The sequence below is a fragment of the Peromyscus leucopus genome, chromosome 1 (genome assembly GCF_004664715.2).
Source record: "Peromyscus leucopus breed LL Stock chromosome 1, UCI_PerLeu_2.1, whole genome shotgun sequence".
Taxonomy (NCBI): domain Eukaryota; kingdom Metazoa; phylum Chordata; class Mammalia; order Rodentia; family Cricetidae; genus Peromyscus; species Peromyscus leucopus.
Window position 1 is genome coordinate 181,993,264 of NC_051063.1, and position 25,977 is coordinate 182,019,240.

The 25,977-nt window shown below is 38.2% G+C and overlaps 1 protein-coding gene across 1 annotated transcript; it reads right to left on the reverse strand.

Annotated features, from left to right (window-relative positions):
- Nucleotides 1-220: 220 nt before the first annotated feature.
- Nucleotides 221-1,255, reverse strand: LOC114684481 (vomeronasal type-1 receptor 4-like). Its single transcript, XM_028859077.1, has one exon. The coding sequence runs from the start codon at nt 1,253-1,255 to the stop codon at nt 221-223; it is 1,035 nt and encodes a 344-aa protein (XP_028714910.1).
- Nucleotides 1,256-25,977: the final 24,722 nt, after the last annotated feature.

Genomic DNA, 25,977 nt, shown 5'->3' on the forward strand with positions numbered 1-25,977 from the left:
GTTTGTGAAATATCCAAGTACTCAGGATGCCCTAGAGAATGACAGTAGGAAAAAAATCCACCTTTACTGAGAATATTTTTCTTTGTACATTAGCAGGACAAAGGAAAGCCTTCCAGAGATAAGTTAAAAAGTGAGAGAGTCCTCTTACAATGGGATAAGCTCATGTAGGCTGCAAATTAAACCACTGACAAAGCTCCCAAATTATCATTTTGGTCAATTGTTAGTACTCCCTCAATTTTCTGTACTGGCTTTGTGAGGGAGATGGCAGAGTAAACAACTGGATACCAGAAAGAAATGTATCATTTACATACTTAAAATAAGAATTAGATATTTTATTCCTTATCCAGACCAAACTGAGTCTAGGAACCACAGAGTAACAATTTATAAGAACAAATGGTGCAAAACAGGGAAAACCCAGAGAAGTGAGGCGATTGATGTTGATCAGCCACCAATTGTGATTATACAAAAGAGCGACACAGCCTTGTAAGATGGAGGAGAGAGTATAAAAAGCCAGAAAGGTAGACACCAGGGCCAGGATGCTCTGGGTAGCTTTGGACTCAAAGTAGACTTTACTGGAACCACTAGTGCTACGGATGTGTTGAACCCTCTGCTTGTGTCTGTACAGAATGACAATCATGGAGCCACTGGACCAGGCCATGAGCAAAGAAAAGAAGATTTCAGGGCACACCACCAGTGCTGAATAGAGGGAGTCACTGATTTCATCCCGCCCATCAGTTGAGCAGTATCCAAAATCTCGTTTGCTTGTCATATTTTTACTATTCCTTTTAATAAATGGGTACACAGGGAAAATGACATTTATCAACATGTACAAAACCCAGAGGAGGGCAATGGAGCAGCCAATGTACTTTGAAGCTTTGACTCTTTGATCCTTACAGCAACATTCCTTGTGACTGATGGTGGTGAACTGGAAGATACTCAAGAGGCAGGTGGTGGCAATGGAAACACTCCGGCCAACTCTTTGAATGTACAAAATTAATCTACATGCAGAATTGCTTAAAAAGTGCTTCATCCCAAAAGCTGCGATTGTGTTCGGCACTCCTGTAGAGAGAATGATCAAAGTGTTGGCTGCCATTAAGTGCATGTGAATCAAATATGTGGGCTTTAATTTGCTTTCTCCATAGTGAACTAGATAGTAGTAAAGAAGAGAGAAATTTCCCAGAATTCCAGCTGAAGTTTGTGACAAGAAAATGATTTTGATGGTCAGATTCCGGATGTCGATTCTGTGACTGGGCATGATTTTCCTTAGATAATGGCCACAGCCATTTATCTTGACAAAATAAATGAAAAGTATTAGTAATCCAAAGAGCTATAGAAATGACTAAATCAGAATGACCCTTAGAGCTCATGAGTACCATCTCAGCCTAGACTACATAGCAAGAATTTCTCAAAGTTACTGGCAGGAAAAATTACTTACAATACATACTACTTTAAGGTAACACATGGCCTCCACACACATATGTTTTCTTTTTTGATAATTTTGCTGCTTCTTCTGATGGTCATATACATAGAAAATATGAGAGATTTTTTTAATTTTTAACTTATTTTTTAATGGTTTTTCGAGACAAGGTTTCTCTGTGTAGCTTTGTGCCTTTCCTAGAGCTCCCTTTGTAGACCAGGCTGGCCTCAAACTCACAGAAATCCGCCTGCCTCTGCCTCCCGAGTGCTGGGATTAAAGGCATGCACCACCAACACCTGGTTAATTTTTAGCTTCTTAATTAATTCTTTGGGAGTTTCATATCATTCATCCCAATTGTGCTCACCTTCTGGTCCTGCTATAGCTCTGCCCACCTCTGCAGTGCCCTCCAACAAAAGAAAACAAAACAAAATAAGCAAGTAAGTAAGAAAACAAACAAAAACAAAAACAAAACAAAACTAAAACCCCTCTTAGCTTCTCCTTCATTCCTGCCTCTCCAACACCTTTTCATTCATCCTGGTGGCATTTTTGGTCTCAGTGTCATATATTATATTATTTCATCCTATTAGCTTTACTAGCAAATGTTCATTTCAATAATCATTGGTCAAGTTCAAGGACTCTTGTTTCATGTACACTCGATTCTCATCTGAACTCCTCTGGGATATCCCATGACTGGTCTGAGTCTTGGAGGTCCTGCAGTTATTATTTCACAGGACCAGTCTCTTCTCAATCTCCAGCATGTCCCAATGGTGTAGATGGTAGGGTAAACCAAGTCATGGCCTGGGTGTGGGCCTGGGTGGTACCTGAGATGGTCATTCTGGGCCACTGGGGCCACCTACCTCAGGTGGTGCAGAGTCAACTTCCCTATGTCCATGACCTCAGTTTTGGTTCATCCTTGCCTGTGGTGAGGTGTGGAGCTATCTATCCAGAGTCCAGGGCCAGCTAATACATAGTTTCAGATAGACACTGTTCAACAAGGGCCAAGTGAAAGCCCAGCATCCCTGGAAGCTTTTTAACGTACTATCTACCTAGAGTTTTTACTTGCTGAGAGGCCGGGAACATTTATAGGTAATTGACGCCAGTGCATCTACCCCACCACACATGTGAAGATGGGAAAAAGTACAAATATTGAAGGTAGCGTGTGGTCACACTGGTCACATCCATTGAGATCCTGCATTCTCAAATGAAAATATTCACTTTTTAAATTTTTGTAAAGAGTTAAGTGTATATTAGTAAATATAATTTTGTCAGTTAAATATAATTTATGTATATGTAGAAGGAAAATTGCCATGACGATTTATGATTACCTGCTATACTCTAAGTTCAAAACCCTCTTTGATGTTTAAAACTGTGTAATATGACAATATCATTATTTCCACTGTCAAAAACTGAACTTAGAATCACAAAGAGCATGTGCCTCTTTAAATCCAAAAAGCGCACACAGGCAGAGCCAATACTAGGACATGGCCATGGCCAGTTTGGCACAAAATCACCTCAGCCTACTCTAACAAAGCCATGTTGGATGGTCTAAAACATGTTTCAGACTTCAGTGCAGTTTGTGTTCCTCATTTGATTTTTGTTCACTTTATTGATATTTGGTTGTATTTTTTGGTTTTAAAATGTTTTCATTAGGGGGTTCTAGAGAGGCTGCTCAGTGGTAAGGAAAATGTGCTGTTACCTGGTTTTGGTTCCCAGCATATGCCTCACAATTGTGTGTGACTCTAATTCCATGGGGTTCCCTCACCCTCTAGTTGCCTCTGCAGGCACTGCATTCTCAAAGAGCTAATATTTTCATGCAGGCAAAAACATATATGAGCACAAAATAAAGACAGACAAATAAATCTTTTTAGAAATAACTTTTGATTTTGACATAAAGGTTTATCTCATAGGAAATGTCAAGTTCCAGTGCTTCTGAGTTTTTAGTCAAGTGCAGTTTTCGCAATGCAGTCTGACCTGACAAAAAACCGTCCTAACTCCAGTTTTATTTCAGAGACACAAGATGGACCTGATGTTTATGATGCCACCGGAAATATGAATTGTTGTCAGTGCAGGTGTAAAGGCTTTAGCAGGTAATACAGAAGAATTACTTACACGATTAATCTGTACAAAATAAGACATGAATGCCAATATGTAATTAACAAATAATCGCATAAGAAGAACATTAAATTCCTAAAACATTTCTTTTAAATATCAGCATGTACTTGCTACTTTTTTGTTATTTTTCAAGACCGGGTATCACGATATAGATGTAGCTGTTCACAAACTCATTGTGTAGATCATGTTAGCCTCAAATTCATAGAGATATGCCTTCCTATGCCTCCCATGTCCTTGTGTTAAAGGTTTTCTCAAAATACCTAGCTTATTTGTTAATTTTTATATTGATGAATCAATTACAATGAAATCTATGATGCATTCAAATTGAAAAGTGGAATGTGAGATAAAAAATACAGTCTTAAGAATGTGAAACCTTAGAGATGGAGAGACGGCTCAGAGGTTAAGATCACTAGCTGTTCTTCATAAGTTCTGATTTCAGTTCCCAGCAACCACATGATGGCTCACAACCATTTGTAATGAGATCTGGTGCCCTCTTGTGGCTTGCAGGCATACATGCAAGCAGAATAGTGTATACACAATAAATACATCTTTAAAAATAATAATGTGAAACCTTACTCATTGTCCTTGAAGATATAGCATACTAAGTGTGAATATCAATTTAGCTGAATGGTGGAACTCTGGGATACCATGCACAAGGCTCTGTCTTCCATTATCAATAATGTTAAACAGTGAGTGAAGGCAAGCCATCATGTTGTGCTTAATATTAGAGTAAGATAAAATCAGAAGAAATAACTCAAGGCACATTTGGTCCTAGCAGTCATTGCCTGATATTCCTACTGCACCTTCCCTTTCATTTTCCCTTCCCAAGTTCAAGAGTGAGTGGCTTCAAACCAGTCATTGTAGCATGGCCATTCAATAGATTCAGTTACTGTTTCAATAACCAGATCATAAATGCAGTGTAACACACAAATACTTTTCACTCCACAAACATTGTCACATCCTGCACTTCCCAGGGATGTGTGTTTCTTATATTTCTATTCTAATGTTTATTATGACATGAAACCATGGTAAATTAAAAAAAAAAAGACTATACATTATGTAAGCTGAGTTGAATTCTTACATTGACTTAATACCACAACCCTTTAGCACATTTACATATGGGCTGCATGATCCTAGTGTTACCCACAGTCAACCTTGTTGAGGGACTTTTATCTCAGTAAGAAGCAACAATTGAGACAAGGTTAGAAACACTTTGATCTGTTCAGCTCATCCCTTAGTATGAAATTATTCTAGTGCCTTCTTTGCCTGTTCCAGGGTTCAGTTTCTACCCCAGATTCCTATTAGTGTACACGAACACTTAGTCTTTTCTTCTTTGCTGTCTCTGCTACTCAGACTGAAATACAAAGTACTCACCTGGCTTCTTGTCTCTGCAAGATGGTGGGTTCATTGGGAAGATCCAGTCTCATTAATAAGCATAACTGTGAGAGAGTTAGGACAAGGTTGATATAGAGGTCTGTGACTCTGTGACCTCACCTCCCTAAAGAAATGAAATTTTCACTTCACCTGTAGTAGCAATAACAGTGACAGCATCAGCCTTGGGAGAATAGACAATTTATGAAAACTTTTTAGCAATTAATTAATTAGTAAAGACACTTCAGATTTCCTTGTTCTTTTATCCAAAGGGACAAGGTGTTTTGAAGAGGCGTTAAGTTTTCATGATCTCTGAAGGTTGACGAGGTCTCCTGTGGAAGCTGCTGAAAACTTTGACTTCAGATTCATGAAAAAGAGAAGTTCCTGTGCCTCTTTGGATTCTACACTTCACTGACTTCTTCCAACACAAACTGACATAATTACTTTTAGAACATAAACATAACATAACATTTTTAGAACATTTATAACATTTATTTCTTCGAATATTTGAGTGTTTTATATATGCATATGTGTCTTAGTCAAGTCAAGAAATGATTATCCCCTTCCAATTCCTTTCCTATCCACTCACTGAAATGTGTATGTGTTCCTTAAAACAAAGAAGCAAACAAAACAAAACTAAAACTAAAAATTACCAAGTCTACTTAGTGACACTACTGTGTGCCAAGTAGAATGGCATCATTGGAATCACGAGTAGTCTCTAAAAGGGAAAAATCTGACACATCCTCTCCCAGAAGCCATCTGTGGCCGTTAGCTCTCCAGCAAGAGTGGGACTTCTAGACTACATCTACTCTGCTGGGATTTTTCTAGATTGATCTGTGCAAATTTTGCACACACAGTCATAACAATTAACTTCACTTGCACAAGGGCTCTGTTTTGTCTGGAAATAAAACAGAATCCTTGGAATCATGTATCACCAAAATAATTTTAACACTTTTCTTCCATGATGATTCCTGATTCTTTGGAGGAAGAAGTATTATACAAATGTCCCATTTTTAGCTGGGCCCTCTAGCATGTCTTATTCTCAGCACCTTTAATATTGTGGTCCTATGTGTCAATCCCCATAGACTTCAAAAAGAAGCTTCTCTAATAAGGAATAAGGGTTGAGAGATATACTAATCAGGCAGCATAAAAAACAGACCTTAGAGGCCACTTTGTCCTTTGATCAGAATAATAGCATTATTATTCCTCCTCACGTAAATAACCAGACTGATTCCATCTTAATATTAGTAGTCATCTTGTTATAAGATCAAAATAAGTTCATTTCCATTTAATGTAAAACTAAACTCTCTGTGTCCTGGAATTTGACTTGTTCCAGACTCAGACTGTGCCTTGATCTCCACTCTTTCCCACAACACCAGGTGTTCTGCCAGATAAACTTAAACTGCTTCATTCTTCGGTATTTTGCTTACAAGGTTTCTATGTTGCCACATTCCTCTAGTGAACCCAAGTTTATGGTCTTGACATATAAAAGGAGGCTAGAAACTTAACTCGTAGTAGTTGTCATAAACCTCACATCAGGGGGACAGCTGCTGGACCAGCTTCGCTCAGCACAGAAGTAAACCTTGATTAATTCAATCAAAATTATGGCTGGGTAGTTTTGGTCACTTGCCTTTAAGCCCAGCACTTGGAAGACAGAGGCAAGTGGATCTCTTTGTGTAGGAAGCCAACCTGTCTTTGTTGGATGGATCTTTTGTTCCTTTATTGTCTTTCCTTTATTGACTTTTGGCCAAGGTTCTGGTGAGTGGCTGGTTGACAAGCCAAAAAGGGCTGTCTTTGTTGAGGTTTGTGGGCATTTGGGTGCCTATATCCCATGTATTATCAAGTATTTCTGGCTGGAGTGGCCTTTATTTGTGTCTATGGGGTCTGTTATTCCAACAGGTGTGGGTTTTGCCTGTGCCTATAGACTGTGTTCCTCAAACTGGTGTAGGTTTTGACTGTGTCTGTTCTTCCAACTGATGTAGGTGTAGCTTGTGGCTATAGGGTCTGCTGATGTTGCTGGAGAAGGCTGTTGTTCATGGGAAAGCTGATCTTCTAATTGGTGGATGTGATGCTTGTGCCACTAGGGGGTGCTGATGAGGGAGATGGTTGAATGCGGGGGAAGGGAGAGAATGATGTTTTCAGTGGGTTTGGGTATCAAAATGGGTCTTGTAGATTACAGAGTCCAGTGGATGAAGGTGGTGGTGGTGGTGGTGGAACAGCCTGCCCACAGGACTCTTACCTCCTGCCTGGCTGCTGGGGCTGAGATAGGAGGGAGAAGAGCAGAGGCTGTCTCTTGGGGGTCTTAGGGCCTGGATATTGAGGCTATTTAGCTGGAAGAACAGTTACCTACCTCTTCTTACAATTGGTGGAGGTCGTGTTTGTGCCTCTAGAGATTTCTGATGTTGCAGGAGATTGTTGGCTAGGGGAAAGATGAAGAGTTGCTGGTTTTGTGTGGTAGAGTAAGTCTTTAAGAGTTCAATGTGTAGAGGCAGTGGTGGAGTGGACTATCCACAGGATTCTTACTGGCTAGCTAGTTATTGGGGCTGAGATTGGAGGGTGAGGGGCACATGATATGAGTTAAGGCTTAGAGACTGGGACAGTAAGCTGGGAAACAAGTCACTCACCTCTTCTTCCAATCGGTGGAGGTGGTACTTGTGCCTCTAGGGGCTGCTATGTGGAAATGAGGATATTCATTGAGAATGTATTAATCTGTAAATAGCTTTTGTTTAAATGAACAGATCACAGTGAAGAATATATGGATTCTGTACATCTGGACAGTCATTCACTGTATCCCAGATGGAGATGTTTGAGCACAACATGGTACTCCTCTGATGTTAGATCTTCTTAATTAATCATAGTATAGTAAATAAACAAAACAATGAGTCTCATTATATATGTCCCTTTCCAAAGACAGGCTCAGATATTACATTACACAGTTCTGAATCCAACATTTAAATCAATATCTGGAAGAAACCTAGGCATGGTGACAGCTATTAGTGTCTAAAACTGGGCAAGCATGAGACTTAGACTCAAAGCAAATGGTATTTGTGTCATATACTCTCTAAGGACTGGTAAGTGCATTATACTATAGACAAATATATAGGGTCAAAAAGGGTTAAATGGCTTCACAGGATAATTGTGAATGAATTGTCTATATCCACTGTGACTTTCAGAAATCCACTACACCTCATCATACCTCACTTGTCTCTATTGAATCCTTTTTCCACCCTGCAAACTCTGAGTGACTCTATGGTTTTGTTAAGTTCACAGTCCTTACCAATGACCTTCCTAGACTTCAGTCTCTTGTCAGTCATCTATGTCTTTCATCCCCTTGTATTGCGCCTCCTTCTAATTCAAATATATTAACTAACATCTATGTCCTCTGTATTCCACTCCACATGTTTTATGCTCAACTTCTAAGCAACTCAAGTCATCTATGACACTAATACACACTCTTGACACATCAAGTCTGTGTCATTTTCTTTGTGACAGTTCTCTTTTATCTTTTGTTTTCCTTCTTTTTATTTATTCATTGTGTCTTTCACATCATGCTTCTTCATCCCATTCATTTCCCTGTCCCTTCCTATCAACCCCTGCCAATGAAACCTTCCCCCACAAATAAAATAAAACAAAATTTAAGAGGAAAAAGAAAAAAATGAGAAGGAAAAAATCAATCTCATCATGGAAATTATGGTATGACACAATGAGTTGCTGTGAATGTGTTGCTCTGATTGGTTAATAAATAAAGTACTAATTGGTCAGTAGCCAGGCAGGATGTATAGCTGGGACAAAGAGAGAGGAGAATTCTTGGAACAGTAAGGCTGAATCAGGAGATGCTGCCAGCTGATGCTATGAGAAGCAGATGTTACGATACCAGTAAGTTACGAGCCATGTAGCAACTTATAGATTAATAGAAATGAGTTAATTTAAGATATAAGAACAGATAGCAAGAAGCCTGCCATGGCCATACAGTTTATAAATAATATAAGCCTCTGTGTGTTTATTTGGCTGAAGGACTGGTGGGTGAGAGAGATTTGTCCTGACTCTGAGCCAGTCAGGACCAGGAAAACTTCAGCTTATGTGAGTCATGCAGCAAACCCTTTTAGTCATTTATCTTTACTTGCCAGTGTACATTGATAAGAGTCAGTGGTCTGGAATTCCTCTTGATTATCCTGCTATTGCCCTGTGTTATGGAAATCTTGTAGCTTTGAGTCTGCAGTACTGGTCCCTTCACCTATGCCAACAGATCACTGTTTGAGTGGATGTTAGGGTTGGCCAATGCATATCCCTTGTTCTGGGTCTTGGTAGCTGCAAAGTAGGTCATTCCACCATTCTTCCTTGTTTTCACCTCAAGCATGAACTCTTTGATGTGTTTTTCATCAACTCATGCCCATCATTTTCTTGTCCTGTTCTCCCCAATCCCCTTCATTTTATTGTGGTCATTTTTCTTCCCCCCTCTTGTCTATTTATTTCTATGAACCTCTTCTCTTTATTCATATGGCTTAAATAGAAAATATATGCTCTTTGAGTTTTCCAAAGATTTGTGTTTTGCAGGTAATTTCCCCATCAAGCTACTATTTAGAAAAATGGTTGACAACTCTGAATGTTAAATATAAATGAAGGTGGTTAGTAATGTTTTGACTATTATTTCTAGAATTCTTGGGTCCTAACTCTTGTCTGCGTGTTTACAATATGTAGCCTTTATTGTGTTGACATATGATCCATTCATCTCTAGACACTTCATGGCATTAATGATTAAGGGGTGTTAGATTTTGTTAAAGGTATTTTCTGACATCTTGGCTTAAAAATGGGCTGTCTCAACCTGATCTATCCATTCAGAGCTCAGGAAATTTCAAGGAAGAGGAGACAAGAGTAGTATAGCCAGAGAGGATGGATGACACCAGGAACCAAGGCCCTCTAAGTCAACTGAGTAAAGATCATATCAACTAACAGAGAATGAACCCAAAGCACAGGACATACACAGGTCCATCCCAGTTTTATATTTTTATGGGACTTCTGATATGTGAATGATTGGATGGCAGATTATTCTGCCTTATATTGTACTATTTTCCTTTTGTTAATATACCCTGGCCAAATTCCATGTGATGGTTTTATTTTATCTCCTTGTATGCTATTTCATTGTGGTTTCTTATTATGTCTTAGAAGTCTGTTCTTTTGTAATGACAGAAAGGTAGTGGAGCTGCATGAGAGAGGAGATGGGGAAAAACTGGGAGAAATAAAGGGAAGTGAAACTGTGATCAGAATATGTTGTGGGAGAATAGGATCAATTTTTTTTAATAAAATGTTCAAAAAAGAAAAAGAAACAGGTTTTTGGCAATCTAATATGATAATCAAGTGAATTCTGTCTTTGAGTGCTTCTGTGTGATGCAGTACATTTATTGATAGTTATATGTTGGCCATCCTTGAATTTGGATGAATTGTGATACCTGTTTGTTTTAAATTAAAATAACTTTATTATAATGAACTCACAAATAAAAGCATTAAAGCACTACAATGAATTAGCTACTCTAAGGAATACTTGTTCAGGCCGAAATTTTGTATATTTCACTGAATTTCAGTGTGGTTAGAATAGTCATGCTGAAGCCATGTGGCATTGCTTAGGGTTTTACATTATCACTAGCAATTGCATTGGTATGCCATTAGGCACCATAGAAAAGGAAAGGAAAAATGTTAGAGTAGAAAACAGAAAAATAATTATTTTTATATTCTCTTTCATAATTCTTAGATCAATATACCTGCTCATCACCTAATGCTACTTTTCTTTGATTCCTTTCTAAATGTTATACTGTTTCATATATACTAATTTGTATATATTCATATAGACATTAGAGGATAGTATATACATATGCAGGGGACCATTTAACTTTTTTTCATTCTAAGCTTGTGTGACCTGACTTAAAATTATTCCTTGTAAATGCATTAATTTTCCTAAACATTTTGTGTTTTCCTCTTAAACTGTAGTTCAAAAATAGTCCAATTTCTTTATGAACACAAATTTAATTATCAATTTATCTGTTTCTTGATATGTAAGTGGCCTCTATTTCCTTGCTGTAATAAATAGAGCAGCAGTGAAAATATCTCTATGGTATGATAAGGAGTTCTCTGGGTATCAGCCCAAGAGTAGAAAACCTTGATCAAATAGTAGTTTCATATTCCACTTTTTTTGAGAAACTTCAAAACTGATTTCCATAATAGCTATAATAAATTCTTTCAAACTCTTTTTATAAATCAAGCATTATACTGATGCAAAACCAGATAAAGACAGAACAAAAGCAAAGGGAATTTAGAAATCAATATTTCCGACAATGCTAAAGTTCTCAATAAAATGATAGTAAACAAAAATCGAGAGTACACTAAAACCATCGTACATTTTGAATTGATTTTTTACAGTGTGAGAGATTGTAGATGTAACCAACCGTCTTATCAAATAAGAAACACAGAACCAATGTAAAAGAGAAAGCCAAGAGTTCAGAGCTCAGAGCTAAAATCTCACCCTTCCTCCTGAGGTGGTCCTAGCTCTCTGAAAAAGAGCTACTTCCTGTGTGTATGTCTTTTCATAGTCTTTTTGTTCTGCCTACTCATTGGTTGCAAACCCAAACACGTGACTGCCTCGTCACTGCCTGTATGTACAGCCCCCCAGGTCTTAAAGGCATATGTCTCCAATGCTGGCTGTATCCCTGAACACACAGAGATCTACCTAGCTCTTCTACCAAGTGCTGGGATTAAAGGCATGTGCCACCACTGCCGCCACAATCTTGCTATGGCTCTAATAGCTCTGACCCCCGGGCAACTTTATTTATTAACATACAATCAAAATCACATTTCAGTACAATTAGAATACCACCACAAGAGATATTAGTCCTACTTGTTTTCTGGTATTTGTGCAGGCTAGATCAAGTCACAAGGTGACTACGACCTCCTGATGCACAAGTTCATTGCCATTAACCATTTCAGTTGCCCTTGCAGTTAGAATGTAGAACAAAGAGCTTTCTGTGAAATCACCAAGCAGCCAAGACTACCTGAGGAATAAAACCACAAGAAAAGCATTTTTATTGACAGCACTTGTCTGGCTGTTTCGCTCATCAGGTGACAAAGGCGAAAGTCATAGCGTCTAGTTGAAGAGTACAGTAGGCCTCAAAGAATGTGAACAGCTCACGAAGGGTGCTGATTCAACCAGCTGACAAAACTCCCATATTCATTTCAGCTAATCTTAAAAAGAAAAGGTGCTACCTACTTAACTTTCTGTTTTGACCTTTTGAGGGTGATGAGTGAGGAAATAACTGGAAACTAAGCAAAATATATCACTTACATACTTAAAATGAGAATGAATTATTTTATTCCTTATCTGGATAAAGCAGTGCCTGGATGCTGGGAGTCACAGAAATATGAAGTAGGAATTCAGCTGAAAATGGCAAAAGCTATTACCTGCAAGAGTCAAGAACTTTTCCAGAGGGAAGCCAAAACTTAAGTATTGGTGACATTGGCTTTTGAATATATTAGCTATTCCCTGCAGTGAACCACTTGTGTGCTATTGGGGCTTCCCCATTTGATTCTTTTTCTAAGAACTTCTAACAGTATGGTTGATCATTTCCTGGGCACAACTTCTCATATGCTATTAGGGTATTTTGGATAACATTCTCCAGCTGTGTTTATTCTTTATTAGCAAACATCTGGCCAGGGCCATTCTCCAGACAAAGGTATTTCATCTGAGATACTTCTTCAACATCTTAGGATAGACTGCAAATAGATAAGCATTAGCTCATCTCACCTACAGCTAAGAGAAAATTACCACTAATATTTAATTCTGAACTCCTTACCTTCACCACAGTTTATTAACACAAGACTCTAATTTATCAGATTTACTCCTTACAAATCAGGGGTGGTGTTTTGACCAACTGCTAGTTACTGAGATAAGATAAGAATTTCTACTGACCTAAGGAGACAATGGCCAAGGCCAGGCAGATGGAAATTACCAAGCTTTGTTTCTTGTGCAAATTAAGCTTTTACCCTCCCTCTTTTATCTTAGTCCAGGTGTTATACCCAGTTCTAAAGATTCCCCCTTTTGCAGTTAACTCACAGCAAAAGTGTTTTCACTAACCAAATACTACACATTGTGATGTGGGCTGCCTAGCAGCAGATTAAACTTCTTCTGCCCTTACAGAAAGTGGCACAACCAGAGAATTGCTGATTGTATGTGTATAAAAAGTAGAAACTTAAGAGACAGAGAGAAGAATGAAGATCAAAAGAGCTAAGATAGAACAATGAGAGAACAGCGGAAGGGACAGGGAGAAGCTAAGAATAAGAACAGAAAAGAAGCTGTGTAGCTAGAATTGACTTAGAGGAAAGTAAATGAAATAAAGGGCTCAATGTGCTCAGATTCTTTTGATATCCCTCAGATTTAATTCTTCACTGCTGGTAGTGTCTATTCTGGGCCCTGGGAGAAATCTCCACCAGCAGGTACTGGTGGGAAATTTGTTACCTGGTTCCTTTGAACATGGTACTCATGAAATCAGAATAGAAATCATTCAAGTATCTCCAGGGAAAGGTGTCACTTGGCAGAAGCTGTCTAGTGAAGAGACCTACCTTCCTGGGGCCGGGGGGGGGGGGGTGTTGTAAATGTGACCTCTGAAGTCTTCAGCTACAAGTGAACCTCACTGAAGGGTGCTGCAGGCCCAGGGGATCCTGTATCTCCCCATCAAGCAGTGAGTAGTTTGAATTCCCTTTCCCCTTTAGCACTCCCTCCCCTAAGAATAGTTCTTGCATCATGTGTCAGGACTAGTATAAAGAGAAACAGCTTTTAGTAGAAGTTAAAGCATACAGGCTTAAGATGAGAGGCAATTCAGTCAGGTCCACTCAGTTTTCAGACTTGATGAGAAAGCAATAGACTATCTTAATCCCAAAAGGCCCCTGGGAAATGTAAAGAAAGATTAAGGGGATCCATGAGAGCCACTGACCTTATGGGATGGATTCACAGGCAGACAATAACAGGTGGCAGAGGCTCTACCCCCTCCTCCTAGGGAGAAATCTGCTGTTATTTCATTCAGGGTCTTACAAAGAGATAAAACAATGTTATCACACAACAGGACCTTCTGAGAATGTAAATTAGGGCCAATGAAGTTTGCTACATTCTCCCAAGGTTCCCAAAGTGGCAGCTCCTGCTACAAACAGCCTTTTTTGCTATGGCTCACTGGAAACTAAAGGGCAAACCTTGCATTTTAAAACTTCAAAACTGCCTTGCTGTTCCCCAGTAGCTCCAGCAGCCCTCATTTAAATAACAAAACAAGCCTTCACTGCCAGAGTCAATTTAAAAACTAATGTCAATTCCCCAACAGTCCTCAACTATTTGTTCAGCTCTCCTCCTTTTGCTGCATTAATAAAAGTGTCTTTTTCTCTTTCTTTCTCTTCCTAGGTTGACTGTTACTACAAAGTTCTTGGTTATTTACAAAAATCTTGGCCAAGTCCAGGAACTTCCAGTTAACTTCTTCAGAAGAAGATCTGTGGGCTGAAGATGCTCTTCCCATGATCTGTAAATTCTAAATGGGTTTCTTGGACCCAAAAAACTTTTGATGGATGAGAAATCCTGCCACAATAAATGCTTACTTCTTTTCTGAACATCTGCCATCTTTGTTTTCTCTGAGCCTGACTGCCTGTAATTAATCTCTGTACATCTCTGCTCTCTGCATCTGAGCTTTCAGTTTGGCCTGGGGCTTTACCCTCTCCCTCACCTTGCCATTCCTCATGACTGGCTGGCCTGATACAAACAGTCTGATATAGCTTAAAATAGATCCTTCTCTCTTTTCACTCATGAAGCAATTATTTTGGGTTCTTTTCTGTGCTTATCTTATTTCATGATGTACCATAAAGGATTTATTAAATTGTCATTCTCCTTATGTACTATATTTCTGTTTAGGAGCTCCTGTTTCTATATTAAATTAACTTCAATACAAATTTATTATTTTTAAGACTAAACCTAACAGGGATAAAACTTAAAGTTCTAAGTTTATAAGGACAATTAACTTGTAAACTGTTAAGAATAAGTTTACTTTAATTATAAATTATTAAAGACAACTAAGACATACAACTTATTGGATAATTGGCCAACCTAAATTATAAACTGTTAAGAATAAGTTTTACTTAAATTATAAGCTATTAAATATAATTATTAGGATAGAAGCTAAAGCTTGATCATCTTATAAATGATCAAATTCTCTAATGTATACAAAACTTTGTTTATATACATGCTAAATATGCTAAATATTAATATATCAATTCCTTACTTAGTCCCCTGGCATTTAAAATGTTTAAGTTTCCCACTATAAAAAAAAAAAAAAAAAAAAAAAAAAAAAAAAAAAACATGTCATGCTTCTTATTGCCAGGGTTTTTTCCCAAATTATACTTTGGGATTATTTAGATTATATTTCCATTTACCAGGTCTCAAAACAATTTGACTTACTATCCAATTTCAAATAAAATTAGCTCACCAAATAGATTTCTGTAACTTTTTACTGTTCCTTTGTTTAAAGGAATTCACTCTACATTGGCTACTCTCAGTTATCAATCACCTATGTCTCCTGATGATTTAAATATAAAGATGTTTTGAGATGTAAAAGTTTTTGTAAGAATATGAAGGATTGGATATAAAGAATGTTTTGAAAAGTTAAAAAAATAACTTATGACATGTTTTCACAAGTTATGGGGATAGATAAATATAGCATATAAACATGTAGCTGGAGGGCTTCTCTCCAGGTTCCCCAAGCCCCGCAGTCCCACAATCCACTTATAAAATAATCACTCAGACGCTTATATCACTTATAAACTGTATGGCCGTGGCAGGCTTCTTGCTAACTGCTCTTTTATCTTAAATTAACCCATTTCTATAAATCTATAGCTTGCCACGTGGCTGGTGGCTTACCGGCGTCTCTACATGCTCTTCTCCTCGCGGTGGCTGCAGTCTCCCTCTCTCAGCCTTCCGCTTCCCAGAATTCTCCTCTCTCCTTGTCCCACCTACCTCCTGCCTGGTCATTGGCCATCAGTGTTTTATTTACATAGAGTGATATCCACAGCACTTCCCCTTTCTTCTTTTTTTAAAAAGGAAGGTTTTAACTTTAACATGGTAAAATTACATATAACAAAACAATTACCGAGCAAGAATTATAGTTACAATATTAAAGAAGATGTCCTATCTATCTTATATTTGTGAGTTTAAGGTTTTATATCTAACTTATCTTTTATCATAACTGAGGAAATTACAACTATCTAGTTTTCAACCACATCAAAGACCTGAGAAGGAACATAATGGTACCTGAGAAATGGTAGATGGATGCAAGCAACTTTCGGGAATCTTGTAAGAGTAGACCAAGACAGCTGGCAGCCTGGACAGTCACCTAATGTTTTCTCAGCATTGTTGGTGCATTCAAATTGGCTACAGGCCTAGAGTATCTGACAGACCATTTTTAGAAGCAGGAATTTTAAGAGACCATCTTACCCTGTCTTGGCAGAGTACAGTGGTCGCTTTCCTTGTGTCCCGCTTGTCCAGAAAGGAGAGCATTGCATTTGTACTGTTAGCCATCAAGGCAAGGGCAGTTCTTTGCCCAGTAGGCCATTTTGTGCCAAAAGACAAACTTCCAAATGGAAATGTCTTAGAAGCCCAACATTCTCTCGGGATCAATTGGTGCAGCCAGGAGCAATTGTGTCTCACGTCAACAGAATTCTAAGTTATTTAAATGCCATATTCTCTAGGTCTATGAAGTGTTTGAAGATTACCTATCTATCTGAAATATATCTATGTATACCTAGAAGACTTAACTAACATGGCTACAGATATGATTATCATAGATGACTAATTATTAATCTATTTTTTAATTATCCATTACAATTTTAAATGAGTTATATAAACACAACACCTCAAACAAGAATAGAAATATATACATATATAGAGAGTATAACAAAATTAACTTCAAGTTTGTATCAATGAACCAAAATTTATACCAATGTAAAACATTTTAAACATAAACTAAAATCTATACCAATGTAAAACATTTTAAACAAGTTATTCTTTAAAAGTAGGTTCATTAATCTACCCTTTTATCTTATCATCTCCATATCCTCCTATGTATCATATCCCCTTTTCTTTTTTAGAAAGAGATCACATTTATAATCAACCTGTTTTAAATAAAAATATTGGTTTTTCTCTGTCCCACACCAGAGGGCTCTTCTGATTTGGGACACAAGAATCCCTTAACCATTTTTTTTTTTTTTAAAGCAATATGTCTGGGTTTAGAGGGGAGTGAGCCAATTCCACCTCTAAAGCCAGCTTGGTATATTTGGGAATTTGGGCGTAGCATCTCTTACTGCTTCCTGCTGGAGGGGGGCGCTGTATCTTATGGGGAAGCAAAGAAAATTTTAGACCTATGGGGTAGTCCGTGAGGCTGTATTGTGTGAACCAGTTGCCTTGAAACCGGTCCGGATGTTGGATCATCTGGGCCATGGTGTCATCGGAGTCCTTTCAGGGGGTCTTGGCTGGTGAAACCTGATGTATCTTAATCTGGAACAAATCCACAGCCTCTGGCTTTCTGTGGAGACAAAAGCAGAACTTCTTTTCCAAAGTAACATATCCTTATATCCAAATTTTGAAGTCAAGGTACTTTTAAAATATACATTTTGGCATAACTCAACAGCTTTTGTAATCAAATGTTTTTCTTCAGTTACGAATATCAAAGACAACATAATCCAGATTCTCTGTGTGGTAGCCATCGTTATGTGGCTTATTTTTTATATTACCTTGAGCCTTGAGCCTATTGCTTTAAACTGTACCATTGTAAGCCTGAAAAGGCGCTGTGGCTGCTGGCTCCGCCCACTTCAGCTTCCCAACATGGCAGTGGTACGTTTTCCGCCAGCTCTGGGAGTCATCAAGTCTCAGAAATAGTGGGTCTAAGCTTTTATCAAAGCAGCGTGTAGCCCAGAAACCTCTTTTTTTTTTTTTTTTTTTTTTTTTTAAATACTAGTAAAGACTAAATCTACCACACAGCTTAATTTGCCGCTGGTAGATGCCTCATTTCCTCCATACTGCCGGTCAAACACACCCGCCAGGAACCCGTCAGTGTTCAAACTTGCGTTTTGCCACATCTAGCTGTCCGTATGAGACAAGAAGCAGGAACCTGGTTTTGGCTCTGTTTAGAATTGGTTATTAAATATTCTCAGGTTTAAGGTGGAAACTCGAGCCGTTGGGCGCCATTTGTAGCTGGAGGGCTTCTCTCCAGGTTCCCCAAGCCCCGCAGGCCTCTTTTTTTTTTTTTTTTTTTTTTTTTTTTTTTTTAAATAGTAGATATGTTATGAATGATAAATGAGTCTGAGTAAATACCCTAGATGTACTGAGGATGTATGCCTAGGTTAGGTCTAAAATTATAAAATAAGTCATAAAGGTTAGAATATGGATAAAGTTTTTGTAGCAGGAATCTTAAAAGGTCTTACTAATAGGAGTCAGATATTGGGGTGAATGCTGGAAGATCACAGAAGCAGAATAAGCCACAGCCACCTCACCTTGCCAACTTTTCAGCTGATCCTGTATCCTCAAACTGGAGGCCTCTGAGTCCTCTCCTGAAAGGATCTCAACTGGACTGCTGCTCAAAAGCCTAAAAGCTTAACCCAGCCAAAAGCTTCTAGTTGCTGGTCCTCACACCTTACATTCCTTTCTGCTTCCTGCCATCACCTCCTGGGATTAAAGGCGTGAGTCACCATGCCTAGCTGTTTCCAGTGTGGCTTTGAACTCACAGAGATCCATTTGGATCTCTACCTGCGGAATGCTAGGATTTAAGATGTGTGTGCTACCATTTTCTGGCCTCTATGTCTACCTAGCGGCTGTTCTGTTCTCTGACCCCAGATAAGTTTATTAAGGTGCACAATATATTGGGGGACATAATATCACCACAAGTTTTTACTGAGGTCTGAGATATATAGGCTTTAGAAATGGACTTGGATTCTACCTCCTTCACAATAGTAACACCTGATGTCTCATCAGTACGCCTTAATACCAAAGTCTACAGACACTAGGGCTAATCATTGGCCATAGCTCCTCTGCTGTTCAAGGTATTCATGTTGTCCCAGGAGTGCTTGATCCTGACTTCACTGGAGAGATTAAGGTCATTGTACAACCACCTACAAAAACAATTCAGATTCATGCAAGACAACATGTAGAACAGCTGCTGCTGCACCTATGCAAGACAACAAAGCACAGCCTATGCAGCTCCAAAGGGAGCTGCTGGCTTCGATTCTAGGGAAATGGCTTTTTGGATTCAGGAAACTAAGAATTTTAAAACTCTTAAAGTACAGGGAAAGAAAACAACTGGTTTGCTAGACACAGGTACGGGACATTTCTTAAATTTCAGGAAAAGATTGGACGATTACTTGGGAGACAAAATCTTTAGACATATTAGCAATATGTTAAAAGTGGTGAATTTTGTCAAAGCAAAATCATGAATCCTTGGAGTCTCAAAAGATAGCAGGATAGCCAGAGAATGAAATCTGAAATGTAATATATATATATATATATTATATAATATATATGTGTAATGTGATATAGATATATACCAAATACTGTTTATCTATTGATCAAATTTAATGAAAATATATTTAGGACAGGATTACTATTTCTAATCATATTTTTATAAGTTTTGATATCATTGATGAACAGTTCATCAAAATGTCTTGGAATTATATCAATTTATTCATAAAGTCAAAGCTCAATATTTAAGAATCTATGAGTAATTAGCAGCCTGTAATCAGACTGGCAGCTTTAGAATACCTTTGTCCTACAGTGGCCTAGTCATGTGGTGTGATCATGCAATCCAGGATCCATAAAGGTGGTTCAGTGTCCTATGAAAACATGTAAGCATACCCTGTTTCTGTTGTTCTGAAAACATCAGGACATTTCCAATTACCAGTAAGAAGGTCCTAGAGGCTTAGGTGTGACTTTGTGGAGAAATGTCTGAGGAAAGAATTAGTATAGTCTTTAGAATATATTCATTACAAACAGAGCATGATTTAAGATATGGGGAGATGAGTATTTAGGATGAGTTCTTTTTCTTTACATCATAGCTTGACCTGGGGGGTAATAAAGAATGCCTGTAGTGGTATATATGAAAAGTTAAGGACCAGTTCTTAAGTGCTCTTGATGTGCTCTAGGCATTCCTAAAACTGAAAAGCAGTGAAAAATATTATGTTATCTCTCATAGCCATAAATCATAAGGATGTAGGTCTCATGGGTAAGCTCCCATAGGGAGAGAATTTGTAGTTGTTGGACAGACACATGAAAAGGTGCCAGGATATCCTATAGGGCTATCTGCCAATCTACAGACTTATGAGTTTCATAGTTTGATATGAGTATTCTCTCATCTGTGCAATATATGTATTGTTATATATATATATTATATATATATATATATACACATAATTGGGTTGGAGGACTATGAGAAAACTATAAACTAAAACTAAACTATAAATAACTCTGTCAGCATGAGAAATTAATATATCATGCATATAATGAACAAGATAAACATCAGAATATATTTTATGAACTTGTGACATAAGGTTGGGCTAGTTTTATTTTCCTGGGGTAAGATTTTTATTGATACATCTGATAGGGTCCCTGAAAATTTGGAGAAGGCAGGCTAAAAGCAAACTGCTGGCAATCTTTAGGTTGTAAAGGCACAGTAAAGAAACAATCTTGTAAACCTATGACAATTATGTTTTGATTTTTAGGGGTGGTCATAGGAGATGGCAAACCAGGCTGTAAAGTTCCCATTGGCTCCAATAAATTTTATTTAATGTCTTAAGGTCTTGTAACAGCCTACTAGCCTAATTTTTTTCTAAATAACAAATATTGGGTTTATTCTAAGGCTGGTGGGGAGCTCTATATGACCTACTTTTAGGTTTTTCTTCCACCAGATAGGTAGCAGCTACAGTTCTCTCAGTATTCAAAGGCTATTATTTGACCTAGATCGGAGCATCAGATTTTCCTGAAATTTGGTCATCAGTGGGGGGACAGTGGCTCCTAGGACAAATCCTGATAACCTAGGCCATGTCTGTCACCTTTAATTTCTGGAATAATGGTTCAATTCTGTCTTGGGATTGTTTATCTAAGCTGTCTTTTTGTGTAGAACCCATCTATAGCTTTTGAGCTGATATTAGTCCATAGCAGAAATTAATAATACACCCATTAGTTGTAATACAGCTCTTCCCCAGGGTGGTAGCTAAGGATGGGATACCTCTGGACAGAATATGTTATCATTTTCTCTATCCAACCATCTTGATATTCCTGAGCTTCTGGTAACAATATTAGCTGGTTCTAGGCCTATAAGAGATGAAGGAGTAACAGTGGTCTGAAGTACTTAGCCAATATTTTCCTGAAATGCAAGAAACATTCATACTTATGTCTAGCAAATGAATTATTTTCTTTCCCTGTATTTTAAACATTTAGTTGGTCTAGAATATTTAATTTCCTGAATCCACAAAGCCACATCACTAGAATCCAAACCAGCAGCTCTGTAGGGTGCCTCCCTGCATGAATCTGAATTGTTTTTGTAGGGGGATGTATGATGATCTTAATCTCTCAGTAAAGTCAGGATTCAATCCTTCCAGGAAGAACCTTAATATCTTGTACAGTAGAGGAGCTATGGCCTATAATTAGCCCCAGTGTCCCTTCTGGAGAACTTCATAGACTCTTGTATTAAGACATGCATAAATCCATTCCCAAAACCTGTATTTCTCAGACCTCAATAAAAACTTTATCCATAGATAAATACATCCTTAGTATCTCTAAGTTATTTATTGAGAGTCATGTATCATTTACAACATATCTAGATGTTTATTTTTATCTATCCCAATAACTGCCAATTTATATATCATAAGTGATTTTTTAACTTTCCTGAATATTCTTTATATCTAAACTTTCATACCCTTATAAAAACTTTACATTCAAAAGCATCTATTTATTTAATTCATCAGGAGATTGATTATAGAGAACAGCCGATGTAAAGTTAATTCCTTTAATCAAAGGAACAGTAAAAGGTCATTTTGAAATCTGTTTGGTGAGCTATCTTTTATTTGAAATTGGAATGCAAGGCAAATTATCTTTAGACCTGGTAAATGGGGATATAATCTAAATGATCTCAAAGCTTAATTTGGACAAAATCCTGGCAATAAGAGGCATGGCATAGTTTAAAGTGGGAAGCTTAAACATTTTTAAAGTGCCAGGGGTTAAGTGAGGAATTTATTATATTAATATTTAGCATACATGACTGTGATACCTCAGTAAAACCCCCCACTCTATCCCCTACAGACAAAGAGAAGCTTAAACCAGGATTCCTAAGTGTAGATAAGAACTTAGACCCCTTTTCCCCAGGTGGCTGTATCTGCTACAGGGACTTTGGAAAAGAGTCAGGATATTCGACCAAAAGACTAAAAAGGGAGGTGGGTTAAAATAAATTATATGGTCTGTGCCTTTAAGAACTAGCCTCATAAAGAAAGGGGAGGCTCCTTCTCCCCACCTCCCTGCTGTGAGTGAGAGATTTGGAAGAGCCTCCCTGGAGACTTAGAAAACACCTTACTTTTGCATTCTGTACCTAAAGTATTCAGTGGCAGCTTTGGGGACTGTGATCTAGGCCAGGCCAGTTTCAAGTCCCCAGAAATGTTGGCACCAGCCCCAGGAACAAAAGAACAGAGTCAGGATGTCTGATGGTAACCAATTAACCACGAGATGCCCCTCTCCAGAGATAACAAGACCAGACCCCGGAGATGAGTTGTAAAACTCCTGACAGGGCAAACAGATAAGATAAAATAAGGTAAAGTCCAGGCCCGGGGAAAAACTTGACCAATCAAGGATGGACCCGTACTAACCCCCGCCCCTCTAAGAAATTTTATGGGTTTTGCCTATAAAAACTACTTCCCCAAGAAAGAGGCACTCCTCCCTGCCTCACTGTATTGGGTGTAGGAATGAGTCCCTGTCTAGACTTGTATCTGCAGAATAAACCTTGCTGTTGCATTCTGGACACCCAAGATTCCTGGTGGTCTCTTTGGGGGGGTCACAATCTGGGCATAACAATGACATTTATATAAACATAGTTTTTTGTATACATTAGAGAATTTGATAATTTATAAGATGATCAAGCTTTAACTTGTATCCTAATAATTATCTGTAATAGCTTATAATTTAAGTATAACTTATCCTCAATAGTTTAAAGTTAAGTTGACCAATTAATCAATAGGTTGTATTTCTTAATTATTTTTAATAGTTTAAAATTAAAGTAAACTTATTATTAACAGTTTATAAGTTAGTTGTTCTTATAAACTTAGAACTTAAGATTTATACCTGTCAGGTCTAGCCTTAAAAACAATAAGTTTGTATTGAAACTATATTAATATGGAAACAAAAGCTCTTATAAAGGACCAAGCATATGCCATAACAGGCTGTTCAGTCTTCTCTCAGAGATCGGCCTCAATTCCAGTTTCCTGAGACTGAACAAGCAGTCTCTGGGAGGGCCGTGAACAAAAGACATAGTCCTTGCAGTAGCTCCCTTTCTGCACGTACTCTGACTGCTCAAAGTTCAGCCAGATGTTTACTGTCTGGGATGCCTCTCCAACTAAGAGTTATGTGCATGAGTCAAAGACAGAGCCTTGACGACTGAGCCAGCCCCCACAGTCAGTATGTGCTAGGTTAGCCAGCCCTCATGGCAGCTCAAGGACAGAGCTTGGACTACTCAGTCAACCTCCACAGTCAGAACATGCTAGGCCAGCCAGCCCCCATGGCGCCTCAAGAACAAAGCCTGGGACTTGTCCTGGACAGGCCCCAAAATGATAATTGTAAACCCCAACCAGTAAATTTACATTTACATACCTCACCCATTTAAAAGAGAACAGAGATCTTCAAAAATAAAAATAAACCAATCCGAGTTACACCCATGCCAAACCCTCCCAACCCCCCCCCACACACACCCCATGAAGGGCTTGTGGTTTTTGCTTTTAAATAGCTAGCCTCTCAAAGAAAGAGCAACTCCTCCCTGCCTCACTGTATTGGGTGGAGGAGTGAGTTCCCTGTCTAGACTTGTATCTATAGAATAAACCTTGCTGTTGTATTCTGGACATCCATGATCTTCAGTGGTCTCTTTGGTGTCGTGATCTGGGCATAACATTTGTATATAAGGTGAGTAACAATTTAATAAATTCTTTAGGGTATATTATGAAATAACATAAGCAAAGTAAAAAACCCAAAACAGTTGTAATATGAACGACAAAAGGAAGAGGATTATTTCAACTACAGCAGCCAGTGTATCAAGTTTCCCACCAGTCACTGGGAATGTCAAGGTAGGGGAGGAGTGGAGATGCAGGTCTAAGTGAGCTGCAGCACTTACTGCAGAGAGTTTTTCAAAGAGGAAAAAAAGCGCAGATGTAAGCATTTGTTTAGGTAGGATTTCCTGGTTTCCAGATGTCTCTGGAGGTCCAAGGAAAAGCACATAGAATTTTCAGGTCATGGGAGAATCGTCCTTCTTCCATTGAACTGGATGTTTAATGCGTTAACTGGAAGTTCTTGGACTTGGCGAAGATCTTGTAAATAACCAGGAACTTTGTAAAAACATTCAACTCAGAAAGAGGAAAAGGGAGAAAAAGACATTTTTTTAAATACAGTATTAGGAGGTGGCTGAAGAAATAGTTTAAGTTGCCACCAGTTTTAAACTGGCTTTGGCAGGAGTGGCTTGTATTGTTATTTAAATGAATACTGCTGGAGCTCAAGCTAGCTGTAGGGCAATTTCAAAGTTTTACTGTTCAAGTTAACCCTTTAGTGTGTAGCAAATCTTAGCAGAAACAAACAAACAAACAAACAAAAAACAACAACAACAAAAACTGTAACATGGACTGCAACCTCAGAGAAAAATAGCAAACCTCATTGCCTCTAGTACACATTCTCAGGAGGTCTCCTGGTGTTATCTCTTTGTAAGACCCCCAAATGAAATAATGGCATGTTTCTCCATAGAAGGGAGGGGTTAAAATCTCTGCCATTTATCCCATTCTGCCTGTAAAGCTATTTCATAAGGTCAGCGGCTTTTAGGGCTCTCCTATGATTAAGATAGTTGGTTGCTTCCTTATCTAAGCCTATAAACTGACTGGAGCTGATTGAAATGCCTTTCATCTTTAAACCTATGTCCTGTAACTTCTATCAAATCTGTTTTTCTTCAGACTCATTCTGACACATGGTGCAAGAAATATTCTAAGGGAGGGGGTTAATAAAGTGAAAGAGGTTATTCATAGCTACTCACCCTTCATGAACTATGAGTCTGCAACATCCTTTGGTGAGGTCTGTTCTGTAGCTGTAGTTCATTTGATTGGGAAGTCTTTCTCCAGCCTTTTACTCTGAGGTAGTATTTGTCTTTGAAGTTGAGATATGTTTCCTATATGCAGCAGAAGGATGGATCCTCTTTTTATATCCATTCTGTTAGCTTGTATCATTTTATAGGTGAATTAAGTCCATTGATATTAAGGGATATTAATGACCAATGATTGTTAATTCCTGTTATCTTTTGGTGGTAGTGTGTGTGTTTTTCCATTCCTTGAGATTTGTTGCTGTGTGGTTATCTATTGCCTGTTTTTTCGAGGGTTCATCTAACTACTTAGGTTGAAGGTTTCCTTCTAGTACTTTCTATAGGGCTGGATTTATAGATAGGTATTGTTTAGATCTGGTTTTGTTTTGGAATATCTTGTGCACTCCATCTATGGTGATTAAAAATATCATTGAAAGTTTTGCTGGGTATATTTGTCTAGGCTGGAAGCTATGGTCCCTTAGTGTCTGCATTATGCCTGCCCAGGACTGACTGACTTTCAGAATCTCCATTGAGAAGTCTGATGTTGTTCTGATGGGTTTGCCTTTATAAATTATTTGGCCTTTTTCTTCTGCTGCTCTTAATAGTCTTTATTTGTCCTGTATGTTTAGTGGTTTGGTTATTACGTGGCCAGGGGACTTTGGGGGCTGGGGGAGGGGAGTTAGTCTATTTGGTGATGTATAAACTTCT

Excerpts from the sequence above, each read along its gene's own strand:
- LOC114684481 (XM_028859077.1), bottom strand. The coding sequence starts at position 1,255 with ATGCCCAGTCACAGAATCGACATCCGGAATCTGACCATCAAAATCATT.